Source organism: Curcuma longa, chromosome 11 (assembly GCF_044706935.1).
Source record: "Curcuma longa cultivar G26 ecotype Majalengka, Jawa Barat chromosome 11, ITB_CL_G26_1.1, whole genome shotgun sequence".
Taxonomy (NCBI): domain Eukaryota; kingdom Viridiplantae; phylum Streptophyta; class Magnoliopsida; order Zingiberales; family Zingiberaceae; genus Curcuma; species Curcuma longa.
In genome coordinates, this window is record NC_133871.1 from 27,002,311 (window position 1) to 27,030,051 (window position 27,741).

Sequence of the window (27,741 nt, forward strand, 5' to 3'; positions counted from 1 at the left end):
AATTCAGCTGTGGAAGAAGGTAAACTTACTGAGGTAGATAAAAACTTGTTCTTTTTTCCTTCTTGTATAATTTTCTTTTTCTGTTTTTCTCCCCCTTGCAGTGAAAACACAAAAAATCGATTGCATTCTTCGAAACAATTGGTGTCATGAATTGTGTTGAGTAATAGTTTCATATAACGGAAGATTCTTGTGGGAAGTGAAATAAATAAATCAATACATATGGACTGAGGGACAACTAGCATAGAAGAATATGGCAGACTCTGCTTGTAGAACATAATATCCTAAGCTAATAGATCAGACTTAGTGTCCCCCAATTTGATGATGATGTTACGGGCAATTTGGAGTTTGTGAAATAATAATTATTTTATTTATGTATGTATTAGTAAACCTAATACATAATACAATAGGATTTACATAAACTATTGTTTTAAATGTTAATTGATAATTATTATTCAAAGTTTAGTTAATTTTACACCTATAAAACTATTTTTAAAATATATATAAATTTTATATCATTTTTTATATTTACATTAATTTACCATCAAATTATAATTTGGTTAACATGATATAAATTGTTAGTCATATCTATCATATAAACTCTCTATTTGGTCGGCATGTGATGCGATGAATAATAAAATAATATCGTCGCTCATATCAATCATATGAACTCTCCACTTGGTTGGTATGTGATGCAATGAATAACAAAATTTAGCTTCAGGGATGTATAAGCAATATAACTCCTTGAAATTCAAGTTTAAAGTGCAAATTAATATATTTTCTCTAGATGAAAGCCATAAGAACATAGAATTGATGTGTCAATTTAACTTTTCTTTTCCCTTATGCAACTGCTTTTTTAATAGCATGAGTGGTTAAATGATGGATGATCTAGTTTGAACAAGCATTGCATGTGCATGTAGAAGCCTAAGAACTCCTCAATAATTGAATTTCACAATAGCTACATGTCAAGCAATACTTCAATTAGAACGGGAGTCCTATAGATGGACTCTCTATAGGAACTTTTTTTGTTTTTCAAGATCTCTGTTCCATCATCTAGTCAAACTTTAATTTTGACCATGGATGGTTATTTAAAGATCCTTATCAATAGCCAAGATTAAATTTTAACTGAATTGCTAGTTTAATGAGGGCATTCCTTAGAAAAATATAAATTCAGGCTTGATTGAAATGTCCTTTTGATGTTAAATAAAAAAATTGACCTTCTAATGATTTTATTTTAATACTAAGGACACACAAACTGTAATAATTTATCACTCATTTGTCGTTGCATAAACAACTCATCAGTGATGATTGATGCTAACTTGATATACAGCAAGAGAACTGCCTGGAATTAAAGAGTTTATGCTTGCTTCCTTTTTAAAATTGAGTTCTATATATGTTATTATCACGCAGATTTGACAAGGAGAGAGTGCTTGACTTTGTCGGCCAACAACGCAGCATGAACTTTCAGTTTCCCTTTTTCTAATCAACTTATTTTCACATGCATGAAATCTTCATGTATGAGATAAGATGAGACATTACGCTTCATCAGCACTCACATTACTGCTTTTCTTGGTGCCCAAGTGAACTTCAAAAAGTCCTCTTTTTAGCTGTTCCAAAAAATAGAGAGAGATTCCAGTGTGATGATGATAAAAGTGACTTGCATGCAATATTTTGCTTGGATTATTATTATTTTTTCACTCAGTTTCAAATACTGAGGATGAATGCAGGGAAGGAAAGTCTAATACTGAACAGTGTTTTTAATTCACAGAAAAAAATATTAATTTGTACATATGTTTTTCAATTATGAACAGCTAATTTATTGGTGGGTCTGCCGTGTGGCCTCACGCCAGAGTGGGGCTCTGCCTATCGCATTGGTAAAATTTGACTCATGATTATTTACTGTAGCAGGAGAGATCAAGAACACAGAGGGGTATATATTTGGCATAGTGCCCCTCTTGCTGGATGCTTCAGTCTTGGTTTCCCTCCTCCAAGAAAAATTATATCTACCAGAGGAGAAATCTAAAGATCAAAGAGGGATTTAGTCTCTAAAGTTCTTCTTCTTCTTCTTCTTCTTCTTCTTCTTCTTCTTCTTCTTTTTCCTTCTCTTCAAGCTCAGCTTTGATTTGATCAATGGAGGAGCAACTCAATCCTTTAGCTGCGACTCATCTCCTGCAACACACCCTGAGAGGCCTGTGCAGCAGCAAAAGCTCCCAATGGATTTATGCCGTCTTCTGGAGGATCTTGCCAAGAAATTACCCCCCACCCAAGTATGCAATTTGACATCGTATTTTATGCAGCTGATTGTTGTGTTTAATAAATCAATTGCAGGTGGGATCTCCAAGCAGGGGTTTATGACAGAAGTAGAGGAAACAGGAGGAATTGGTACATGCAATCTTAAATTTTGGATTTGATATCATTTCAGCTATAAATTAAATATATATGTATATATTAAGCTTTTATTTGCTCAATTTATTAGGATACTTGCATGGGAAGATGGTTTCTGCAATTTTGCTGCTAATTCCACAGCCTGTGATCAATTAGCAGCAGGGGCTTCATCAGCTTATGAAGAATGTAAAATGTTAAAGGCCTCCAACCTGAGCTCTTCTTCAAGATGTCCCATGAGATCTACAACTATGGAGAAGGGTAATTATCATAAATAAATAAATAAATAAACTCTATTTTTTTATTAATTAATTCACATACATTTAGCAACTTGATGTAGCAGTAATGATGGGCATAGCCTATGTTAATTTGATGATTATTTTGGCTGCAGCTTTATTGGAAAAGTTGCAGCAGATCACAGCCATAAATGGGTGTTTAAGGAACCCCAAGCTCAAGGGATCAATTTCCTGTCCACTTGGAACAACCCTGCTGATGTAGTTAGTGCTTCTTCCTTTGCTTCTTGCTCTAAGTTAATTACTATATAGTATATATATATATATATATATATATATATATATATATATATATATATGTGAGAATATTTAATTTTATTTATTTTTATATCTAATTTTTTGTGCAGCTACCAAGAACTTGGGAAGCTCAATTTCAATCTGGCATCCAGGTCATCTTTCTTAGTATATATATGGATGTATTTATTTTATCAAAGTTCATTAATTTTGGGTATTCTGATTAATTAGTTTCTCTTAATGTGTGTTATGATTCATGCATGCAGACCATTGCTCTGGTCGCAGTTAGGGAAGGAGTTGTGCAATTAGGATCCATCAACAAGGTGATTAATTAAGATATATAATCACCTTTGCGTGCATGGCGACGTCTTAATTAGATTGATTAATTAGTTTTTAATTAATCGTTAATTACGTAGTTTAATAAGTTCGTAATTAATGAAGGTGATGGAGGACTTGAGCTTCATCGCGTTGCTCCGCAAGAAGTTTAGCTACCTGGAGAGCATCCCCGGCGTCCTCCTCCCCCACCCTTCCTCCGCCGCGGCTGCCGCCTTCCCCATCGTCGACGGGTGCAACCTGGCCGCCGTGGCCCCCACTGGACCGCATCCCCTCCGCCGCCCCTGCCGCCGCCGGACTTGTACGACCAATACTTGATGGCGCAGCAGATGAGGATCACGCCGTCGATGAGCAGCCTCGAGGCGCTGCTCTCGAAGCTGCCTCCCGTCGCGCCGCCGCCCGGGTTTCATGGAGATGCCCACACCGATGATGGCCGGGCTCATGCAAAGGCCGCTGGTGGGTGCGAAAGAGGAACGAGAAGAAGAGGAAATGGAAGAGTTACAGCCGCCGGCGCCGCCGCCGGAGAGCGGTGGCGAGAGCAGCAGCTCATTGCCTGCGTATTATCTCAATATGACCAAATTACCAGGTCAGGATCATGATCACGAGGGCTTCTAATTAATAATTAATAATGAATGAATTATTAGTTAGGGAGTGATCTACAAAATATTGTGAAAATCAATCTATTGAACCAACTTAAAACTTAATTATATATATCAATCTCCTTGTTGATTAATTTAGATGCTTAATTACTTTGTGCTGGTAATTAATTAAAGATCTTTATAATCTGTAATGGTTAACTAACTTGCAAGTTATGTTTAAACAATAAATATTGCTAACTACTCATCCAATAATATAATACTTCTTTTTCTTGATGCAGTAAAATAAATTATGTGTATATATAGTTTCATCAGTCAATTTAAAATACACTTTGAATTTTATTTAGATTTATTTATGCATTTGAACCAAAGTGGCTTCAAAAAGTAGTTTGGCAAATGTCCAAAATGAGGAGAAAGATATAGATCAAATGGGTGAGACAGATATTCTTTTGTTTGGGACTTTATTTTTGTGTTATTGCCTCTAAGAATAATTATGAGTAAAGGACCAAATTAAAACTCTACCGTTTTGATTTTAAAAAATGAAAACAACTCACCTTGTACATGGTACACTCAACAATGCTCTAAGAAGAAAGAAAATAGTTAAATGATCAATGGTCCCGCGTGGCTTTATGAGAGTGAAAAATTATCTCATTTGTGAAGAAATCGATCCAACTCTAAGAATAAAGTATAAGTTAATATCTTGATGACTTATAATGAGATTTTTATAAATTTAGAAGAAAAAAACTTTAAAAGTAATGAAAATAAATGATTTGATGAAAATTGTGCTACAAACAAAATAAATTTTAAGAAACAAAATAAGCTTGTTAAAATGTTCAAGTATCAAAATAAGTATGCTTACACATTTTTGCTTAGCATAAGTTCTCATAGTGAATCATTCTAATGTTTGGCCATCATGATGATGATGATGTAGCTTGGGAGTGCTATCCCAAGAGTTGATCGAGAAATAGGAGAGACTGAAGAATTGAGTGATTAGAAGAGCTTGATGTATGCCAAATGATTATTGAGGAGACAAGGAATTGCATCCATATATAGCTCCTATATCATTCTCGCATCCATTGTTGGAATTAAAGAACTTATTCTTAAGTTTGATTCTTTATCCTAAAGTCTAGCATCTTTAGTTAATTAGAATTGACTAATAGAAATGTTTGTAATAATGTTCAAGTTTTATCTCAAATAAGATATTCATTAAGTCAACTTTAATATACTTTTTTTTTATAATAAAACCATGTATATAATAATTGAGAAAGATCATCCTAACATAGTTTTTAGTTGGTCTCTCCACAATAATTTCATTTTCATAAAATTATTTGAACACTTCAAATATCACTAATTAAATTATACTTGTATAATGGTAACTAAAGAATATCGTTTATTAAGAGTATTAATCATTGGATTTAAAACACTTCATGCTTATGACAAAAGTATACACTTGGAAGAAACTTCACTCATTAAGCATGTCTTACATATATAGATGTTATTCATGTGCTTTAAAGATCATTTACATAAAGCTTTTGCTCATTCAAGATTTGAAAGATAAGATATAGATATTTCATATGCCCTTCTTTTATTATGCACAAGAATATCACCAAAACAGATAATAAAGAATTAATTTAATTTGTCAATGAAATATTTGAAAAATATGATTCATTAGTCTCATCAAAATTCTAAAAGCATTAGAAATACTAAAAGCCATCATCATCCCATATTCAACCTATCTATTGGTTTGGAAGTTAATTTTCATTCATCAATAAGTTTCATATGGATTGGATGGTAACCACTTCAAAGATTAAATTTCTAAAGCATAGATCATCAGGGATCTATCTAAATCATCGTCGTCGTCCATTCATAGTCCAGTTTGAACTGTTGGGCCTTAGCCTTTTGATAAAGCCCATATATTATGTCTGTCTAAATGATGTCCATATTCCTTTGTGAAAATAAATCATAAATACTAGCAACACTAAATTATTATTATTATTATTGGATTCTTTTGTTTGTTTTCTAAATAGTTGATCTTGCCCCGGGACTATAATATGATAATAAGAGGTGGGATTGACTCCGATCCCTATGCAATGAGGATTTAAATCTCACCCAAAACATATTACACCTAGGAAGTTTAATAAATTTATGACACTAGACTGTACCCTTAGGACCTCATATACACTTTTTGATTTATCCTGATGGTTGATAGAAAAATTTTATGAGATCGGAGACAGTCACCTTCAGGATTAGTCGGATTATGACAATTGAATAGCTAGATTATAAAAAAAAGATTATTTCACAATTCTATTCACTTTTTTCCTTTTTTTTTTGTTTGCTGCCTCATGTTTTATGTTTTGAAATGAACTTTTTTTTTACTCGTTGATGTGGTTTCCCTCCCATTTTTTGTTTGAAATAAAGATTTGTAACTTTGACATCTTTTTGTTTAATCTTCCTCAAAAGAAGATCCAATTCCATATCTACTTTCAACTTAATAATAAAGCACACTTTGATGCCTTTATAAAGGGGTCTTAAGTCAGCAATCATAATGGTTTAAAGCCATAAATAACGCAAAGCACTACCCAACTTTTCCTTTGTAGCTAATCAACCACAAGATGATATGATTAAAGATTTGTTTATCACCTAAATCTATTTATATCAAACCTAAACATACATATCATCAAATCCAAAAAAAAAAACTACTAGATCCTCTCCTCTTAGATACTCTCCTCCTATATTTGTCTATAGATCTATCTTTTTTCTCTCCAACCAAATCCAACTTTATTTGGTATAGATCCTTGTAGATTCGTAGAATTTAGATTTAAGCGAATTCCACTAGCATTTTCATACAAAACCCTCATGATCTATTGTCGTGGCTTTTTCGATAGAACCGGGAATTGGCCGGTCTCGTCTAAGTCTAGTCGAGTCGACTAATCTTTTGAATACAAAACTAGGCACCTTCCCTCCATCTTGCTTGCTCTTTATCAGAGCAACTAACTATAAACAAGGCACCTTCTTCTCATTTACAGCAGCAACAATGGAGAATGGAGATGCATCCATGAGCATGAAAACCAGATCGCACCAAATCTAGCAGCAAAATTCTTGCTCAGTCTCCTTTCTCCTTCTTCTCATCTCTTCCTAGCTCGATCTCCCATGGCTTCTGAATCTCTAAACACAGCTCAATTCCTCAAATGAGCAGCTCATCCAGCAGCAAGATAAGCCCGGCGCTCCTCATCGTCATCGTCGTCCTCGCCGTCGCCTTCTTCGTCTCCGGCCTCATCCACCTCCTCTTCCGGTTCGTCTTCAAGAAGCGCCGCCGCGGCCGTCGTCGTCCTCCGCCTGTGGCGGAGGACGGCGGCGGCGGCGAGTCGCCGGGGCCCGACCGGCAGCTGCAGCAGCTGTTCCACCAGCACGACTCGGGGCTCGACCAGGCCTTCATCGACGCGCTCCCGGTGTTCCTCTACACGGACCTCGCCGGAACCAAGGAGGAGCCTTTCGACTGCGCTGTCTGCCTCTGCGAGTTCGACGCCGCCGCCGGCGACGAGCTCCGCCTGCTCCCCGCCTGCGGCCACGCTTTCCACCTCTCCTGCATCGACACCTGGCTGCTCTCCAACTCCACCTGCCCCCTCTGCCGCGCTTCCCTCTCTCAAGGACCTCCCGTCGAACACGTCGCCTCCGACTCGAGCGACCAAGCCCAAGACGACGAGGAAGCCGCCGGGGAGCCTCACGAACCCGCCGTCGAAGAAACAGCCGCCGAGAAGAAGTCATTCCCGGTGAGGCTCGGCAAGTTCAAGAACCTGGACGACGGCGCGGCCGTCAACGGCGAGGAGAGCGGGCGAACTGCGATGGGGAATTGGAGGTTGGAGGAAGGCGAGAGCAGCAGCAGCAGCCTGGACGCGAGGAGGTGCTTCTCCATGGGGTCGTACCAGTACGTGGTGGCCGACGCCGAGCTCCACGTGGCTTTCAAGAACTGCTGCGCTTCCGCGAGCAGAGGACGGGAAGCGAAACCCACCGGCAGCTGCGCCGGCGACGAAGAGGCGGCGGAGGGGAACCGACTCGGCGTCGGCGGCCGCCGGGAGAGCTTCTCGGTGTCCAAGATCTGGCTGTGGAGCAACAAGAAGGGCAAGGCGGCCGTGCCGCCTCCTGATGCATCTGATCTCGAAGCAAACCTGCCATGGAAGAAGACGACAGCAATCGGCGATGCTTGATTCTTCTCATCAAGCGAAGAACACAATTTTTTTTTTTTTTTTTTTTTTGCTACTGATCGTTACTAAATTGCAAACAAATTCCAGTGAGTGTTCGTAATATTCATCTTCCTTGAGAAATTCTGCTACTTGAATTTGAATTCTTAGGCTAAAAAAAAAAGAAGAAGAAGGAACAAACAGTCATGGATTAGTTTTTCAAGGACTGATTCCTTTGCATGAAAAGAAGAGCAGACTCACAGCAAACTGGAAGACATCTTCAAACATGTTCCCATGCATGCAGCAAAATGATGAAATATGTTCTTGTTTTCTAGCTTTCCACAGTATGATGAGTGGAGGGATGTATTGATTATTCATGGACTGATCCAAGAAATGCCACCAAAAGGGTTCAATGAATGAGATGAATATAGAACTTAGTGAAGCTTTGAATGAGCAGCAGTGATCTATTAGCTGGTGTTGTGTGTTTGTTTGCATAGGCATGGCCTGGGAATGAGTGGAATCCCTGTACTGCTAAAAGACAAAAAGAAAGCTGGGAATGCTGCTCTCAATTCTCATGCACATGCAGTTCAAAGACTACTCAATTCTCAGATTCGATCTCTACTGTAGTAGGATGCTTGCACAATACTGTGTTATTAAGTTGATCGAGTTGTACTGCAGTTTATTTTTGAAGCAATGAAAAAAAATGGATACAAAATCTAAGAACTGGAAAGAAAAAGGGGATCGAAAGAGAAAAATTCAACAAGAACTATAACAAATGGTCATAATGCAGGGGGGAAGTTGTTGACTTGTCCTTGTTCTAGCTTTTCTTGGTTGTTTACTTTGTAAGTCATCCTCATACGCATGGCCAAAGGTCTCTGAAGTGACAAGAGATAAAAGTAAAGCCATGGAAGTAAAACTGAATACAAAATATAAAGATTGAAGAATTAGATATCTTCTTAAAAATATACTCAAAATCTCTTATGCAACATTTGCAAAAGTGTTGTTATGAACCATTCAAGCAACTGATTATCACATATTCTACTGTACCAAATTATAGTTTTACAAATATGTATACATTTCTTGATGAATGCAAACTTGAAAATGACAAAAGGCTAAAAGAATAATTTCTGATGGATGTCTATTTGATGAAACATGGGTGAATGAATGAATGAAGAACACTGGTGCATTTGTTATCCCATGAGCCATAGAACTCGCAATTTGTAATTACTTGTTTGTTGTTGGTTTCGCAATTTGTAAAGTAGTCAAATTGTGTTACCTGCCCGTGTTGGGAATTAGTTAGAGTCAGAGTTTGAGTGATTGTCCCATTGCCGTTGGCTGGAAGAATACTGCTGCTCGCCGGTTCTAAGCGTAGCTGAATAAACTAGATAACAAGAAGAAATCATGTAATATCATATTTCTTCTCTTGTGAATTAATGCTATGCCACAACTAGATGGCAAATGAACAAAAAAGGCATTGCATTCAACCATATTATGCGAATTGATTAAAAACTTAAATCTACTAAAGAAATAGCTTTCCACACATTCATGGTTTCTTCTGCTTCACTACTGCTTTGTGATTATAAATTTTTTTTTTCTTACGTGTGTTTGTGATTATAAATTTTCCATGAGATGGAACTCCACTGGTTTTGCTCTTTCCTGGAGAATCTTCTGTATGATATATCAACATTAGCAGGCATGAATTTGATTTTCTTTTCCAAATCCATTGGTAGCAATTTATCATGTCGATTCTGGGTTTAAGGTTGCATGTAGACAGCAAGGGGAAGAATGAAGCTCCAAAAGAGGTCATCCACAAAATTTTCGTTACACACCTTAGGGACAGCTGCTAGAAAAATGAAATCCATATATTCGTCTGTCGATAAGTTTGTACACGTAGCTTGGATTTGTGTGACTTGTGGTTTGTCAGGTTTCTTTGTGAAGGTGAAAGCAACCTTCAAGGTGCCACTCTGGAAAGCGATAATAGATGGATAAACTGGATGTTCATCATCTGTCCAAGAATTAACATAAGATTAATAAGCTCCCTTTTATCACAGCAAAATTCAAACACAATTACCAGGTGATCTATCCTCTGGAGCCCCATCCAGCAAATCCATTACTTCAAAAGTGGATGGATTGGTTAGTGGCGCAGATCCTGTTACGTATCGAAGAATACAACATCAGATTTCAGATAACAAGATACACAAACATGATTATGAAATGCCTCGCTTTTTTGTTGAACTAGTACCTTGTTTGGAGGAGACATCCAATGCTGACACATCATTTTGATCATTAGTTCCTCCAATTGAAAGAAGATCCAACAGAATATCTGTACCCACTGACGGTGTGGTGGTACCTTCATGAAAAGTAAAACCACACTACTATATTGTGCCACAAGAAGCCGTAACGGAATAAAGTATTACTATGGCTATGGCTAATGAAGTTTTGTTTTCGCCACAGTCTAGAAAGGAGAAGCAAATGTTTGAACAACAATTTAAGTTCATGGTTCACATACATTATTGCTCCTGTCGAAAAGGATCATACTAGTTAAGCTGAAACAAAGTACATGTTCTACTCATGTCAAAGTAGTATTACTGTCTTGGTCCTATGGGTTATCTAGATGCGTCATAGATGTTAGATGATAAACAAGGTGATGCACAAAAGTGCTGCATTAGAAGACCTAGAAGAAGCAGCTCGAAGAAGCAAGGAGGGAATTCCTATTGTAAGACTGTAACTGCTTGTCTTTTCTTTTCATTCAATGCATCTTTATAGACAACTGCAGCAGCTACATCCACTTCCCCACAAATCACTATAATTCACAATAGCATTACAACACATACAATTTCTCCCCTCATTATAAGATGCATGCCAGAAAACATGAGCGATGGGTATGCTGCCCTCCTTTGGTCTTGAACCTAAAAATGTGTGAATTAGTGATGGATGAATATCCACAACCGAAGCCCAAGCTTAGGCACCACTATCTATATATGTGAGGATTGCATCTACTAAGATCCCCAACACCAGTTAAGTTGGCTCAAAGATATCATGGAATCTCAACTTATTAAATATAGGACCTCTAGACTTTGTGAATCAACCAATTCCCCTTAGATTCCACTTCTCTCTTCGATGAAATGACAATATATCAGGACTTGATTATCATGATATAGCTATATTACTCACGAGTAAACCCATAGTTATATCCTCCTTAGTAAAGTGATGTTTTGCACATGCCCATAAATATATCTCATTTAAACACTGAGAGCTGGACTTGGTTGGCAAAATTAGTACTGGAATAACGAGTGTATGATGTGGATCAAAAGAGTCTTATGACATTATAGTAGTCCTTGGAGGAGAAGCTATAAACAAGGAGAGGAACCAATAATGACATAGAAGGAAGAAGAGTGCTTCACGACATTGAAGGAGGCTGCTGCAGGCTCCCTTCGACAGGCAGCAATTGCAGGAGCAATGCATAGTGATGACCAACATGCAGAACAATGGTGATGGGTTTTTAATCAATACGGAGATAAGCTGTTGTACTGTCAATTCAATGGAGGTTGAGCTCTGCAAACATAACTCCCTCGAGTTGTGTCCTTCACAATCGCAAGGTCCCAGTCATGAAGGCGATGCAACTTTTCCATTGATGTAGTGGCAACTTTTGGAGGAAAAGGCAAAAAAAAAAAACATGGGACGAAGAAAAGTGCTTTAATGTAATGGTAGTGTCTGAAAAACAAAGTCATGGAAAAAGAAACATGTGTTAAAGAGAATGTCTCAAGTATCTCAACTCTGATAACATGTGAATTAGTGGGGAAGAATCTCTTGGAACCTGAAACCTAGGTAACTTCCTTTATTTATCTGTATCACAATAAGGGTTTTCGCATATAGATCCATGTATCTTCACACAATACATAATAACATTGCAATGCATAGCACGAGAAAGGAGACAACTCTATAGCATTTGAATTTGTGCCCATCTAGAATAGTACAATTTTGACATTGTGCTAGAATTTTGGTAATTTATGGGAACAATATGTTTTAACCATGCATAGAATGAGATTTCAAACCATGGCTTATAGTGAAAAGTCAAATAGCCGAAGTATCTCATGAATGTATGCACTGGTATCTAATACATACCGAGAAATAATCTTAGGGCAAGGACCATATTATGTAGCAAAGTCAGTAGAGTTAGGCACAGCTAGAATTTTAAAATCTGTGTAGCAGAGATACATTTTGTAAAGAATGGTCATAAACATCAGAACATATACCAGAAACAAAGTAGGTTGAAAACATGGATTTGTTATATGCAGAAACAAATAATTCAATACTAGAAAGTAAAAAAAGCCAAGACCTGAGGTTGAAGGGTTTCCCAAGCCAATGCCTAACAAATCCTGCACAATATCATTGGTGGATGAATTTGGAACTGGGTTATCATCTGGTATTAAATCAAGTAAATCCAGTAGGGGATTTATTGGTGCATGGGCAACACCATTTGGAAAGCTAGGTGATGCTACAGGAGTTGATCGGGTAACTTTAACTGCAGAAACATTCACTTGTGAAGAGCTAGTTCTTTTTCCAATGTGAGCAGACTCATCCAAAGAAGGCATCCGCTCAAGCAAAGAAGATCTGCATATTAATCAAAATAATCAGAAATCAAAAGTCTGAGAACAAGCAAATCAGATCACACTGAATTATAGTGCCCAAAGAGTTAAGTACCCACTTTATATTCTGATGCCTCTGGATTATACAGTTGAATTCAATTGCTCTTTGCTGTAATTCAAGCACAGCACTTCCCTTGTGATGAATAATTATCTCTCTTATCCTCCTGTAAATAAACAATAATTGAAATGTTAGGAATAGAATGCAACCATCAATAAGTTTCTATAATAGCAAAAACAAGAAAACTATTTTGCATGATGAGAACAAGCTACATCATCCATTAAAAATTTGCTGAAACAATATGCAATGAAAGTATTAAAATTTAGAAGAATGCAACTTTAAAAAATTGCCTAATATAGAATAACAGTAGAATGACATGTAATTTAAATGACTAGGAGTGATGCACATAAAACTTGCTTTGCAAGAAGGCTAACTAGGATCGCTCAAACTTCATCCAGTGTCTCAACAAACATTGAAAATAATATACAATTAAAACCCAGAATTAGCAAATAAAATGGATAGAAGAAAAGAACTGACGTTTTAAAAAAGAATAAACATATGCAAATCCAAAGATAAATTTCCTCAACATGCTAGGCAAAGATTGCTAGTTTAAGTGAGGATGCTATGCTTCTTAACTAGTTTGTTTGAATAACTCAACATCAATTACATTTAAATTTAACTGTAAAAAGATTAAAAATCTATTGGCAAAGTAATTCAACATTAGAAAAATGATTTAATGGCCTTTTGACTGTATAAAACAGTGGTCATGACCATTTCTAGAAAAATCAATAGCAATTTAGCATCAATGAAAATCAAACAATATATCGTCTTGACAAAAGTGAAAGCTCAAAATTTATAATTTTCAGACTAAATTTGATTCTAAAGAAAGTGTAAATAAAAGTCATTTCTTGTAATATCCATACATTTTCATATTTTGGTATTTTATTTTCATATAGATTCATATGAATCAATTCTTTTTGAGAGAACTTAATAGGAGCACAAAGATAAACCTGTATCAGTATATGCAAATGTGAGCCTTGGTAATAAAAGGGAATTGCATAAAGATCGTTGGAGATATAAAGAACTCCTTAGTCAAAAACCATGATAATGAGAACAATGGGCATGCATTTGTAGAGCACAGCATGAGGTTTGTTACACCTAATATACACGTATATAGGTATATGGAAATGTGATAGCATACTGATAGGTCAAATCTTGGTGGTAAAAGAAAAGTACAAAGAGAAGATCATGGGGATATACTGAATTCCCAAGTCAAAAATCATTAACTCAAAATAAGGTTTTGTTAAACCTAACACAAAAATTGTGGTACAAGCAATCAAAATGAAAGCCAAAATGGTGATAATTGATAATAAGAAAAAGAGGATTGAATCAATTTGATGTAGGAACTTGCTCTGAGGTTGATGTAAAACGAGATGATAGCTTCAAAAGAGCAATCAAACACATTGACTGAGTGGTAATATCTGATAAGTGGTGTTTTAAAGAAGCCTCCAGAACATCAACAGCATGAGAATCTGTTATCTGCAAACAAGACATCATAAAGTGAAATAATACTTTTTTAAAACATTAAACATAGGTGGGAAAATAGTAATCAGCTATTCATTAGGATTGGAACTATTTTAATTGATTATAAAAAAAACTTAAGATGAAAGACAATGTTTGAGGAATTAACAGAATGTAATAATGGACCAAGAGTTTTGACAGCTTCTTGAAGTTTTCAATTGCAAGATCAAGAAGTCCATTGTTTGGTGCAGCTGATCCTCCTAGATGGTATATATATATATATATATATATGGCTTTTGGCCATCCTCCTCATCAATAAGGAAAAAGGGCTAATAAATCTCAAAGTTCTAGTAAATCTAAATCTCATAATAGATGTCAGTCAGAGAAGTAAATCTTCTCTTGACTCAGAAAGGGCTAATGACCTACAGAATAAGTTCTGCCAACAAATCAGATCTGAGGAATCAAATACTCTTATCTAGTTATCCAGTGTTATTGGATTATCTGTGCTACTTTGGAAAAGAAAATGGCACGCCCAAAATATTTCAGTAGCAGCAGGATTTGAAGCTTGAACTGTACAAAAGTTCAAAAAAATAAGAAAATAGTATGCGATGCAAGATTGTCTCTGACTCAATTTAATTGTTGCAACCATTATAACAATCCAACCAGATGAGACAATTGACTCATTAATTTTATTGGGCCTGATAACTTGGTCCAAAATTCTTCAGCCCAAGTTAATAATAGCTCACCCATATAAGCCTATAAACCCTTTTGATTAGCTCACAATTCTAGGATGTAATAATAGTGCAAAACCCTATAAAACCGAGAACAATTTCCATCAATGGCATTAAAGCCCAATGGCCTCCACCATTACACTGCAGTTTTTCCCAAACACACAATGGCTATGATGTGATGCTAATAATCGAGATGAGAAAACTGATTCATTAAACTTGTCAGTCAAATTGGTCAAAAATGTTTAAACTCAAATTGATAGCTCATCCATCAAAGCAACTAGCCCACAATTTTACATGTGGAATTAAATTAGAATGTCACAATCATAATATTAGACATAATGTTGATCAAGAGACCATTAACTAGATGTGATAAGAAAATAAACTGTATTTTCTAGTGGAATACAGAGAGGTATGAACTTACATTCATTGGATTCTCCACTTCAGGCACCTTTATGTTATTAACCAGCAAGTCACCATATTCACCAATGCACCATACCGCTACTCGCACTAAACTTCCCTATGGAATAAATCACAACATAAAGAAAACAAAAATGGCTGAAGTCAATATCATGTTAAAAAATAGTTTCACTCACCTGCTCAGGATGATTTTGGAGTGCCTTGTATAGTGATCTGACACAATAGCCTTGTATATCAAGGGCATTGCTTATTGTAATTATGAGACTATGCAATACATCATCTTTAACATGATTCCCAGCCTACAAAAATCATAAATAAATCACAACTATATTTTGGTGAAAATCCTCAATACTGAACCATCTAGTAGTGATTATGAACTCAAACAAGTGATGCAAATCTGAGGTATATTTAACATGAAGTGAATGCTTGCAATGACAAAAATAGCTTTATTAGTGGGAAAAATTATCCAGCAATACTGATAGCCAACAAGTTTGCATCAAGAATTTGTGTTATCCAAGAGGGAAAAAACACCAGCATACTGTAGGTTCTTAAATATTTTGAAGAGAAATATTCTTTTACCAATGTTCAAGATAACAGTTAAAACCATGATATTCTGCATGTTTCAGACTGACCATAGAGTCTCAGTATGTACTAATCAATTAGCTTTTGAAACCCATTGTGCTTTAAAAGCCTAGGTTTTTCAAGTTAAGAAGTAAGCCAACCAAATAATTTTATTTGCATGTCTACATATCTCGTATTCTCTATTTTCCAAAATGATTACAAAAGCTAAGCGTTATAAAATCAATGTACACATGCATACAGTTTAACAGTTAATTTAGACTGTAAAAAGAAATGCATGCACTTCTCAGATAATTCAGTATCACTTACAATACATAAAACCTTGAACATCTGGTCAATATACCATTTCTTCTCCTGTGAAAACCTACAAAACATATGGAGTTCAAAATAGCTTTGTTTTGAAGGATAACTCAAATGCTGGCAGAAAAACTACAACCAATCATGATGCCTCTCACGCTAATAACTGTACTCCAATAAAAGAGCCTGTATGGTGACTCTCAAGTTCTAAGGTGCAGCAAGGCAAGTGATTGATCAATAGAGAGTTTTCTACTAGCTACATAAATCTAAATGTACATTAAGTCTTTGTCTTAGTGATCAATATAGAGTTCTTAGCTTCCTTTTTTCATTTGATTTTTTGAATAGTTTCCTTTAGACAAAGAAGTCCATTTGGTTGCCTTTTATGTTGCATGTGAGAGCTTCATGAATGCTCCCCACAACAATTGTTGCCATATAATCACCCTCCAATGAATTTCCGCCACATTGTTGAAAATGCTAATATAGGCTTACTATCGTTTCAATACTGATGATTTCTCTAAAAGGTTCTTTTCAGTTTTGTATCACACAAAAAGAGGCGATGAGAAATTTTATCTAAATTAATGTGAAAAGTTTATATAGCTAGTACACAAGCCCTTTAAATATTTTTTGCATTATGCTACCATTCATTAGAGTTTTCATTATTCTAATTATTTCAACATAATAAAAAAAACCATTGTCCATAGTCTGTATCTAGAGCATCTTTGATATAGTCATCCATCATTTACCCTACATTTGGCATCTTTGCTTCCAATGCAAATGCACAAATGTGGAAATAAAGGGCAATCTAAATTTCAGAATGAACAAGCATATAAATTAAGGGGAAAACCCTAAAAAGGCTCTTAATTTTCATTTTTGCGCAGCCAAAGCATATTTATCAAAAAATCCCAAATAAAGCCTTTTTATTTGAAGTCACAAAAATAGCCTAGAATATGCATTGAAATATTCCACCATTGATTGACCACTAAAGCACTTTGACAGCCAACTGAAATCACGTTAGCAATTGGTCAGCTAGTCAAGGGGGTCCTAGCAAGGTATTTTACAAATTAGAGGCTTTTTAGAGCACATAAATTTATATGTTATTAGTGGGATTCAAACTCGCATTCTTTGTGGCAAAATTTACAAAACCACCAGGGTAACTCTATCAAACTAATTAAAATGGAACTAAAATACATATAGCAGTCTTATAACATAAGAATATAATTTTATACAAAATCATATTTTATTCAAACTATCAAAATGCGATTCTAAGCCATGCATATTTTTGATGGCTTGCATTTTTTCATGTAGGCATAATTCCACCTCATTATATATATTTCTAATGTTTTTACATTTTTAAACTCTGAAAGTTTAGAACCATACTTTTGGCAAACTGTGGTTTTGTGTCACAAGCTTTATAATGTCTTCCCTTTTGTATAGGCATTACTGCACTTTAATAAAGATAGTTCTATTCTGTTTGCACTCTAAAACTGCAAAATGAAACCACAGTTATGTGCTATAGAGGTATCCAATGGCTTTAATTTTAATATTTAAGTATCACTACACATGTTACACATGTTATGACATTCTTAGCATTTGCATGTATGTTTTACATTGGGATAATATGGAAGCATATTTTGAGTTTTTTTTATCAAACATATTATAGTATTTATAAAGGTATTATTTTGGCTTTTTGGAAATATATGGTTTTACATTATCCCAATGTCAAAATTTTCATGCAAATGTTAAGAATGTCATTAGCTATGTGTAATGATGCTCATATAAGAAACAAAAATTAACATATTCTTTTTATTAGAGAGCCATGTTATGACCAAAAAATGGTCTATAATTTCAGTGAGATATCACTGTTAAGGTGTAATTATACCAGCATAAAAAGTGAAAGTTAGCAACCTCTATGCCAAAAAATCATATTACAAAAATATATATTGACTTTCATTTTCTCATATAGCTATTATTACACATCACTAATGGCATTTCTAACACTTGCACATAATCTATACATTACATGATTGAAGATGTGTAGTGATGCTTACGTATAAAAGCAAAAGCCAAGGATACCTTTATAACGTAGAATCGTATTTTAACCAAAACATGGTTCCGCATTGTCAAAGCGCAAAAAACATATAAAAATATTTAAAATGTCTTCATTGAGGTGTGATGCCTACACAAAACATAAAAATAATTTTTTATGACAGAATCATCTTTTAGGATGCCTATTTATTGAGGTGTGATGCCTAAAATATGGTTCTGCACTTTTAGAGCATAAAAAATATTTTAAAAAAATTAAAAACATCTTTACCAAAGTGAAACGGGTCTACACAAAAAATAAAAGCAATTAAAAATACTTATTGCATAAATCAATATTTTGAGTAAAGCATAGTTCTATATATAATTAAAAAATACTTATTGCATAAATCAATATTTTGGGTAAAGCATAGTTCTATATATAATTATATTTTATGTTATAAGATTATAATAAAAATGTTACTTCCATTGTGAAAAATGTCATTAAAAATTCCTAGTGGTAGTTGTAATTTTTTGCCATGGTAGAGGTCCGGGTTCAAATCTCACCAATAACATACAAACATATAGGCCCTAAAAGGGCCCCCTAGTTCTCTAAAATTCCTTGTTAAGGCTCCCTTGATTGGTCGGCCAGACATTGACAATGGTCAGCAGCCAACATACAACTGAAGGAATATTCATATAAATTTTCTAAACGTATTTTGGAACTTCAAATAAAAGGATTTGATAAAGGAACTTTGGTCAGGGGCAAAAAGAAAATCTAGAGGCTTTCTATGGCTTTTACCCTTAGATTAATTCATGATTTAATATCATTAATGGCATAAGGAAAATAAATATGCAATTGCATTAAGTTAGAAGGCCTAATCATTAGAACTAATCTCCATAGATTATTTTTAAGTGAAGGCTGACATTTTCACTTACTTCTTAACAATTGAACAAATTTTGGCAGTTAGATCACCCTTAAAATCTTGATCACTCACTTCTAGATAACCAATAAGTTCCCTTGTCAAAGGCTTCACATTTGTCTCATTGACTAAAAGAAAAACAAGCTCCAGTGCCCTCTTTCGAATGGAGATATCAGAATCCTGAAAGAGATTGATACATGAAATATGATGATTCCCAACAGACATAAAAACTATAACAGAAGCTCTAGTTCATCCATGCTATAAGTGAATTTTTATGGTGTCTCTTCCAAATAGCAAACAAAAAGAAAATATGTTTTCTAGTTTTATAGGAATGCCACCTATTCTTAAAGCACTCCCTACCTTCATGCATTCAAGGATTGTTGATCTGTGCCTCTGCACAGCTTGTGAGTCTACAGTGACCGCCTTCATGAGCATGTTGAGTGCAACATATCTAAGAGAAAGGGGGAAGAAAATTAGAAGCATTTCTATCAACAGAAATTGAACCTTTTAAGTCAGAGAATTAGTAAGTTGAAATTAACTTCAATTTTCCTCAAATACAAGCACACTTGAATGGTCGTAATCAAATAAATAGTGATTTGAACAATAAAAGGAATAAGACTTGCTCTAAATAGTCAATAATCAAATTTTGAAATTAGAATTAAAGGTCCCCAGAAAAAGAAAGTGCATAACTTCATCAGTGAGAATATGAAATGCAAAATCAAGCGTAAAAAAGTTGTGTTCCCTGTTTAAAAATGAAGAACGTATATGCTAGTTTTTTCACAATTAAAGCAGTTTCAAATTACAACAAAATGAGTACATTTCCATTCAATTCCCCCAATGATCAAACTGTTGTGCATAATAACATCATGATGTAGCACATAAACTTGCAAAGGTATAGTGATAATTTTGCAATCTATTTGAAATCATAAGTTCAGCCTCGCATTGATAGTTATTTATACATTATTAGGCATAGGGATTATATATGTTGGTGAGTAACACTAGTTAATCAGTCATACAACTATATCTTTACACCAACGACATCTCTTCTCCCATTAGGGATAGAAAAGAGAAAGAACTTCCTACACAAACTCAGGTAGAGACGGTGTAGAGGGAAAGAAAGAAGTGAACTCGAAAATATGTTAGAACAGGAAGAACTTACACAAACTCAAGAAGTTAAAACAATATGAATGTTATTTCCACCAATGGGGATGGAAAGAAGTAGGAAGAGGGAGAATTTCATGCACAAATTTAAGTAAAGATGGCGAAGAGGGAAAGAAACGAATAGTTTCAAAAATATCACAATAGTAAAGGTAAAAGCACAATATATCTCACAAGAATAACAATGGTAACATTTTAGAGATAACAACAACAAACAAAAATGCACTTGGACCGTGAAGATAATTTATCATAGTAAGGAGACACTAGTGAATAAAGCAAGCACATCCATGCACCTATAGTGGAAGAAAATATAGCATTTTATGGAAAGATACTGAATAGAACTTAGCCATGAAGAGTGGAGGATGTTATGGCATCCTCCCTCTACCTATATATAAATAGTATTATAAATACGGAATAGTACGAATGAAAATTATTCCTCATAGAATCCTTAGTAGGTGTGTAGCCTCCCTCTACCGATATATAAATATGATTATGAATATAAAATATTACAAATAGACCTCTATATCACACATTTACAAATGGGCCCAATTAGCCAATAATAGTGAGCTTTTAAAAGAGGTATAAATGAAGCACCTATAGGTTAAATTGTTTAGGTAAATATGTAAATTCAAAAAGATATTTATTATCTCAAATAAAGTCTTCAAGAGCAAGCAAATCAATTTGACAAGTTGGGCATAATAGCACTGATCCTAAAAAACACTAAGAACTGCCAGTGCAAATATTCATAAAATCATTTATAAGAAATTGGAAGCAAAGATACCTGATGTTGTTGTCACGATTTGACAAGAATTTGCCCAGAATATTGATTGAAAGGACACGTAAACCATTACTAGCTTCTATACCCATTATTGTTTCAACGCATTCATATAAAATAGCATTTCCGGCATTTTTGAGTGATTCAGTTCTTGTTGCAACCTACAATAGTAATGATATAGGACAATCAGATTTTGAGTGATTGCATATGTCAGACAAGATATTCAATAGAAACATGAATTAGGATTTGTTAAGCACAACTACAACTTGTTATAGCTCTATATAGAAATTAAAGCAAACAATATTTATATACCACATGGTGGATGAAAACAAACCCAAAGCTTGAAGATGGTAGAATTATATCTTATTGCACTTTACCATAGAATATTTATTTAGAAAGGCCAAAGAAATACAAGAAGTATTTACTATATAAGTGCACAAATCAAAGATTGTTAACTTGCATTAACAATAACATTGGCATGTCTTTGCAATTGACAATTTTGAGGATTCAGCAAAATGCTTTTCATAAAAATACGAATTTTAAAATTTTCAAAGATCATAAATGTAATATGGAATGTATGCATTAGATTTTAAGGTGTATTCAAGGAACTGAGCAAGAATAATTCACACTTAAGAAATAATTAGGTTACTTGAAAATAGACCTGAGCAAGAATGTCGATCATATATTCACTACATTCAGCATCTCCTTGGCCCAACAAGCGCATCAACTTAAGAATTCGGATTTGCAAGAAAGGATCCATAACCCCAGAAATCTCATACTCAGGTGTATATGAACAGTTGGACAGTTCCTTCAAAATTTGAACCACACCCTCTATGCAGCTCTATAATCAAAGATGAAATAGTTTCAAAGCAGAACTTGAAGCAAACTAGCTATTTGCTTCAATTTAAAGTGATAAAAAAACATAACATAAAATAGAATAAGGATGAAAACTACAAACAATGGTGCCAATTAAAAGTACAAACTACAGGACTAAAATGAAGGTGTATCTAATCTGAGGATATTCTTTAAAACATTGAATGGCTGGATCATAGCATCAGATGAGTCCAAAATGAAAATAATTACAAAGAAATTAAGCTAAGATACAAAAACTCTTCTCAATTGGAAGAAAATCCATGTAAATATCTCAAAGTAAAAACTAAAAATATTACCATAATTTTAAGTCCATAATAAAAAGTTTGCAACAATCACAGATATCTATTTTGAAACTCCAACTTGGTCCAACATGGAGACTTGTGGACTAAGGTAGAAGCTTTATTTATAAGCTTAGATGAAGGAAGTACTATTAGTGTGGGGTTAAGCATTGAAATAATTTTACTTGAATAGTTAGGTCTGACAAAATTAATTTGTCGATCTAGACTAATTGTTACACATTATATTAGAGCACATCTAATCCTAGACATAATGAGATAGAAAAAAGCTACTTGTCACAATAGAATTCCCGTCACAAATGTTGTGATCTACCGTTGGATTTTAAAATTAAGATTAAATCCTGATCGTAGATTGAATGGATGATTGTGATTGAATGGGTGATTGTGATTGAACGGTCCAGATTCCCATCACAAATTTGTGACGGGAATATGTTGTGACAAGTAGCATCTGAAATGGATTGATTGTGATGGTGGAGCACAATTGGACCTTACGTGTAAGAGGAATCCATTATATGGTTCAAGCTGAGAAACCCAATCATGCTAGGTAAAAAAATTCTGCTTGATTTGATTTTTTTTACCAAACCAAATTTATTTTTGAAATATTAGAAAATATTTGACAGTGAAAATTATTTTGCATAACAAATTTTGAAAAAAAATATATATGTTGAATTCATAGTGAACATTTGATTTAAAATTTTGGTCTATAAAATTTTTCAGTTTAATATAAAAATTTAAAGACTATTATGCTTAATGCAAATTTGGTTCAAGTCAAACCAAATTGACAATTTTGATTTGGTCAATTTGATTTATATGCTAGCTTGATTTGAGTTGGCTTGTCAATATAAAATTTTGTTAAATTTAATTCAATTTGTCTCTGTCCAATTGAGTTTGAATTGAACATACAACCATATCTCATGGTTCCTGATAAGAGAGATTTTGGACTGAATTAGAACTTAGAATGTGGGTCTTGACAAGAACGGCAAACCTTAAGATATTGTGAAATTTCAATTTAATACTCATTATAGTTGAGGGCTTATAATCCTAGATAGGGTAATTACTAGTTTACTACTACCTTAGTTTTAAGAATTCTTTAGCAGTGATGGATCAAACAAAGTTAATGGATTAGTTCTCTCATTTGGGTATGTTATTATTCTATTGGTGATTTGATTAGTTTTATTTGCCGGTCATTAGTTTCTTAGGTGAAACTGTGATTCTATTGTGGATCTTCTAGGCATCACCTGAGTGAATTGTTCATGATGAGTCAGTGTTCAATCTGCCCATGCTTGGTATTTCAGAACTAAATTAATACAACAACCTGTATAACAATTAATGACTTTGCTATTTTATTTTACTGTCTTGTAGTGTTCAAGTGCAGATCTGGTAGGTATTGCCATAGTGAAATGGTCATGAATCTCAATATGAGTTCAAAATGTTCAACCTATACTTTTGCTATTTCTGAAAAAAATTCAGAATGCGAATATCACATCTGAGGTAAAGTTAGAGTAGTTATTTCAATTTACGTTAGTAGCCTAAGTTAACCTTGATGACTCAATTAAGTAAGTTCAGAGCTCCAACTCCACCTTCGTTACCAATGAGCCTCTATTTTAGGTCACTGATGATGAAGACTTAGGAAATTCTCCAATGCAGGTCACTGATGGATCTTCTTCCACCAAGTGACATGTGAAAAGCCAGTCTTTAGCATACCAAGGTCACAATTCAATTTATAAAATTATGGAAAGTATGCTATATGCCCACCTAATAAGGTTAATAAATTAGATCTTAAACAATAAAATTATTTCAACATCTTTGAAATTTGAACAAGTAAAGGATAAAGTAATTTTTTCATTATCAGCAAATATTTACCTATTTCCCACACATATTTTGCATTTATATCTTCCTTAATTTATTATTATACTTTATTATGAAGAGCTTAAATAAATAGAACAGTTAGATGCTTGTGCAACAGCATACAGTCCTTTTCAAATACTTATCGCTACTGTTATGTTTTTCATTAGGTATACTGTACTAGAGAAGTTCAAGACTAAACCATACAAAATATGCCTATAAGGTCATGCTTCAATCGTATAGTCAAAAATATCATATCCTCTTAGACCAACACAGGTTCATATTAATGGTGAAAGGAAACAAAAGGAGTTACTGCGCTCTAACTATAGTGGAGAATCTTGCAAAAGGATAGTGATCACACCAAGTGCCTTGAAATAAAAATAGACGTATTTAAAATATACAAATCCAATCAACTAAACTAATTACAAGATAAATATACTCTCATTTACTTCAGAGCTTCAAAATATTCTTCTATTTATTTCTATGTTTACCAATTCTAGTACAACACGTCCATTTTACCCTGGTTTTAATGAGGCCAGATTATTGTAAAAGTCCATAATCAGCAAGGGGTGTCTTAGGGAACAGGAAAATTTTGATAAAGCCAAAGATTAAGAACAGGAAGAAAGGATATCCATATGATCACAAACACTGACATATCCTAATACCAGTTTCTAGCAATAACAAGTGGTACCTTCCTCAAATGCTCAAGGGGAATATCACTGACTTTACATAAAGTGATACAAAGCTGAACAGCTGATATCAAGACTCCATGATGCTTTTCTTTCAACAGAGAAGCTGCAGGAGTCATCAAGTTTTCTGCCAAATCTGGAACTTTTCTTATTATCCTGATAGAGCACAAGGCAGCCTATCAAACAAGAAAACAGCTCAACGTGACTACAAAATAAGGGAACTTAAGTAGAAATCCTAAAAGAGAACTGTTCAAAAATTACATAAAATTTTAAGATAATAAATTTTGAGATAATACTCATACTTCCAAGCTATGAAACAATGTCATCAACATACTGATATGCAGAGGAAAATTTTGTTAATAGAACCCAGTCAATCTTATATTTTATCACAAAAAGAAGATAAAGAACAATCAACAAAAATAAATTAAATGGGAATGAAAAAGAAGAATATACAGAACATATAGTCATTGTGCTAGCTCTCAACAAAGAAGGTTATGAAAACAAGTAAACTCCAAGATGAAAATTTAGGCAACTTGTCTTCTGAGTTTTTTCTGAGTTTTAAAATTCAAATCTTGTAGTTACAACGAAAAGGCAAAAGTTTAATTCAAACAAGTCTGGCATGCAACTGAATGGGAAAAAAAACTCAAAATGAACAGTGCACCTTTTTTTTTATATCTAGGTCTCTACTTAAAAAGAGCCTTTGCACTTCTGGTTCAAGATCCCTTGCCATTTCTGCAGAACATATGTTCCCTAAAGCACAAAGAGCAAGACCCACAATATAATGATTCGAGTGATTGAGATCTCTGGATGTGTCAAGTCAAAAGAACAAAGATTTTGAAAGTGACTTTAAAAATCCAGATAGGGCTAATAGAACTTGCTTAACAACTAAGGAATTCAGTGAGTTATATACTGAAGATGATGGATACTGTTTCAAGGAATTGGTAACTAGCATAAGTACTTCCTGTCTTTCATCCAGAAGCAGCATAAGGCCCAAATAGCCAATCCGTTTCTCAGGAAAGCCAACAGCAGCAATCAGTTTGAGACACTCCATTTGACCGAAATGAGTAGGATAACCAAGCATGTGAATAAACATAAGTTTAGCAAGATTACGGTGCCTATAAAATTGGTCATTTTCATTGATTGAAGAACGTATAGCAGCACATTCCTTTCTGACAACTGCACGCTCTTCTGCTGCAGTTTTGCAAGCACGTACAGCTCGAATCAGATCCCTGCAACAAAAGTTTATGTACAAAAGAAAACAATCAAGATCAGTTGAATTTAAATCAGAAAAACAAAGTTTTATAAAATATAAATACAATTTTAATAAAATGGCAAGAAACAACCAGCCTTTAAGTCCATTGACCCATCTTGAGTGACAGATTTAAAAATAAAAACTGATCCTCGCAGTGAAGGTAACTTTTTCCTTGCCATTGTTTTTACTTGAACTTGATCACCAGGGAAAAAAGAATATTACTATTTTTACAACACGACATGAGTTCGAACCATTTATGGTCGACCATATGAATCTTATCCCACCATTAAACTAAGATAATGAAGAATCCTATGGGGAAACCCTCACCTATGCTTTTACTTGAATTTGATCACCAGGGGAAAAGGAATACTATTATGTTTATAGCAAGTCATGATTTCCAACCATTTGGGCTCGACGGCATGAATCTATTTTTATCCTGTAACCAAATTGAGAACCTTATTGGATTAAGACCGATTTAAGTCTTAACCATGGCATTATACCAAAGTGCTTATTTGCTTATTGTGTATTTTGTTAGTTTATTACTCAGTTAATGAGACAAGAATTTCCACCATATTGCCTCACATTGAGAAAGTTTCTCATTTCTATGTAAATTAGGGTTGATTTATTAAACGGTTTGAGATGGAGGATCATAGCATTCTACGTACTTAAAGTTGATTTTATAGGATGTCTCAGTGGTGTGATAGAATATATCAAAATATCCTCAATGCCAACACAGGTATGCCCAGAAAGGTTAACCTCCTACCCATTAGCGCGCTAATCAAGTTATTCAAAACTCCAGACCAAAATTAATGTTCTCCTCCTTTGCTGATATTTTGTGGCAATGCAATCAGCCAATTGAAAAAAAAAAACAAAAGAGAGTAGGGAAACATATGCATGAAATAAATATATAATTCCAATTGTGCAATAAATTAATATACTCAACAATATATAATTCCATTGGTATGCAATAAATTTATCTAAAATAAGTCTTCCAATTATGAGACCAAGATTTTAAGCATTTTATACCTTCCATATCGTTAGGTCTCTATCTTTGTGGAGCCCATATTACAAGGAACATATGCATGAACTAAAGCTAAACTAAAAAGTGCCAGTTAGTGTATGGAAACAGGAAATACTAAGACCTCAAGTCTTTTATCACACCAATGAACCAGGAATCCAGTTATGAAGGTCTATACGCCCAAATAAATCAATAAAGCTTATAATTTTTCCCATTATTGGAAAGAAAATGAAGCTTATAGAGTGTATCATGTATCATGTAGAAGTGGAATCGTGCCACAACACCAAGATTGCCTCTACCTTGGCACCATTCTACAAAGCAAGACAGCAAATACCGTAATCTTTAGATAAACTACCAGTTGGTATTACGCATTAAGATCAAATTTCTTGAATTCTCGTGTCAACTAGCATGGACTGAAGTTGATTAGAATCGTCCAAAACATAACAAACAAAAAAATGTGGAAATTGAAGATTCAAAGGGTCGATGATTGACCTCAACCGCGATGGCGAGGAAAACGGATTCATTGTAAAATCCACCAAGATTTCCCAACATGAGAAGAACGAATCTGTTAGGGAAGCCAAGGCACTGAGAGCTGTTTGGAAGAAGAGAGAGAGAGAGAGAGAGAGAGAGAGAGGTGGAGGAGGAAGAGTCGGATCTGAGAGCGACCAGAATCGAACACTGCGGAGGT

At 34.6% G+C, this 27,741-nt stretch overlaps 3 protein-coding genes across 3 annotated transcripts; 2 read left to right on the top strand and 1 right to left on the bottom strand.

Annotated features, from left to right (window-relative positions):
* Positions 1-2,127: 2,127 nt before the first annotated feature.
* On the top strand, positions 2,128-3,854 carry LOC141841798 (protein RICE SALT SENSITIVE 3). Its single transcript, XM_074729989.1, is given in 10 exon segments — positions 2,128-2,264; positions 2,326-2,379; positions 2,474-2,568; positions 2,571-2,640; positions 2,771-2,876; positions 3,020-3,061; positions 3,173-3,229; positions 3,348-3,486; positions 3,489-3,637; positions 3,639-3,854. Coding segments are annotated over 10 exon segments (1,065 nt in total).
* Positions 3,855-6,883: 3,029 nt separating this feature from the next.
* Positions 6,884-8,073, top strand: LOC141841055 (RING-H2 finger protein ATL46-like). Its single transcript, XM_074729180.1, has one exon. The coding sequence runs from the start codon at positions 7,024-7,026 to the stop codon at positions 8,038-8,040; it is 1,017 nt and encodes a 338-aa protein (XP_074585281.1). The 5' UTR covers positions 6,884-7,023; the 3' UTR covers positions 8,041-8,073.
* Positions 8,074-8,495: 422 nt separating this feature from the next.
* On the bottom strand, positions 8,496-27,651 carry LOC141838725 (AP-1 complex subunit gamma-2-like). The gene is made up of 19 exons (XM_074726288.1): positions 27,546-27,651; positions 25,710-26,012; positions 25,445-25,586; positions 24,786-24,959; positions 21,742-21,921; positions 21,087-21,241; positions 19,508-19,598; positions 19,164-19,327; positions 16,218-16,272; positions 15,506-15,628; positions 15,334-15,429; positions 14,072-14,199; positions 12,722-12,826; positions 12,353-12,627; positions 10,256-10,363; positions 10,085-10,162; positions 9,843-10,018; positions 9,290-9,394; positions 8,496-8,888 (listed from the first exon to the last, which is right to left on the bottom strand). The coding sequence occupies exons 1-19, from the start codon at positions 27,575-27,577 to the stop codon at positions 8,793-8,795; spliced, it is 2,586 nt and encodes an 861-aa protein (XP_074582389.1). The 5' UTR covers positions 27,578-27,651; the 3' UTR covers positions 8,496-8,792.
* Positions 27,652-27,741: the final 90 nt, after the last annotated feature.

Coding starts and splice junctions, on each gene's coding strand:
- LOC141841055 (XM_074729180.1), top strand. CDS start 7,024: ATGAGCAGCTCATCCAGCAGCAAGATAAGCCCGGCGCTCCTCATCGTC.
- LOC141838725 (XM_074726288.1), bottom strand. CDS start 27,577: ATGAATCCGTTTTCCTCGCCATCGCGGTTGAG. Junction 10,364..12,352: donor GGGAAACCCTTCAACCTCAG/GTCTTGGCTTTT, acceptor CTTTTCATGAAG/GTACCACCACACCGTCAGTG. Junction 10,163..10,255: donor GGATGTCTCCTCCAAACAAG/GTACTAGTTCAA, acceptor GATACGTAACAG/GATCTGCGCCACTAACCAAT.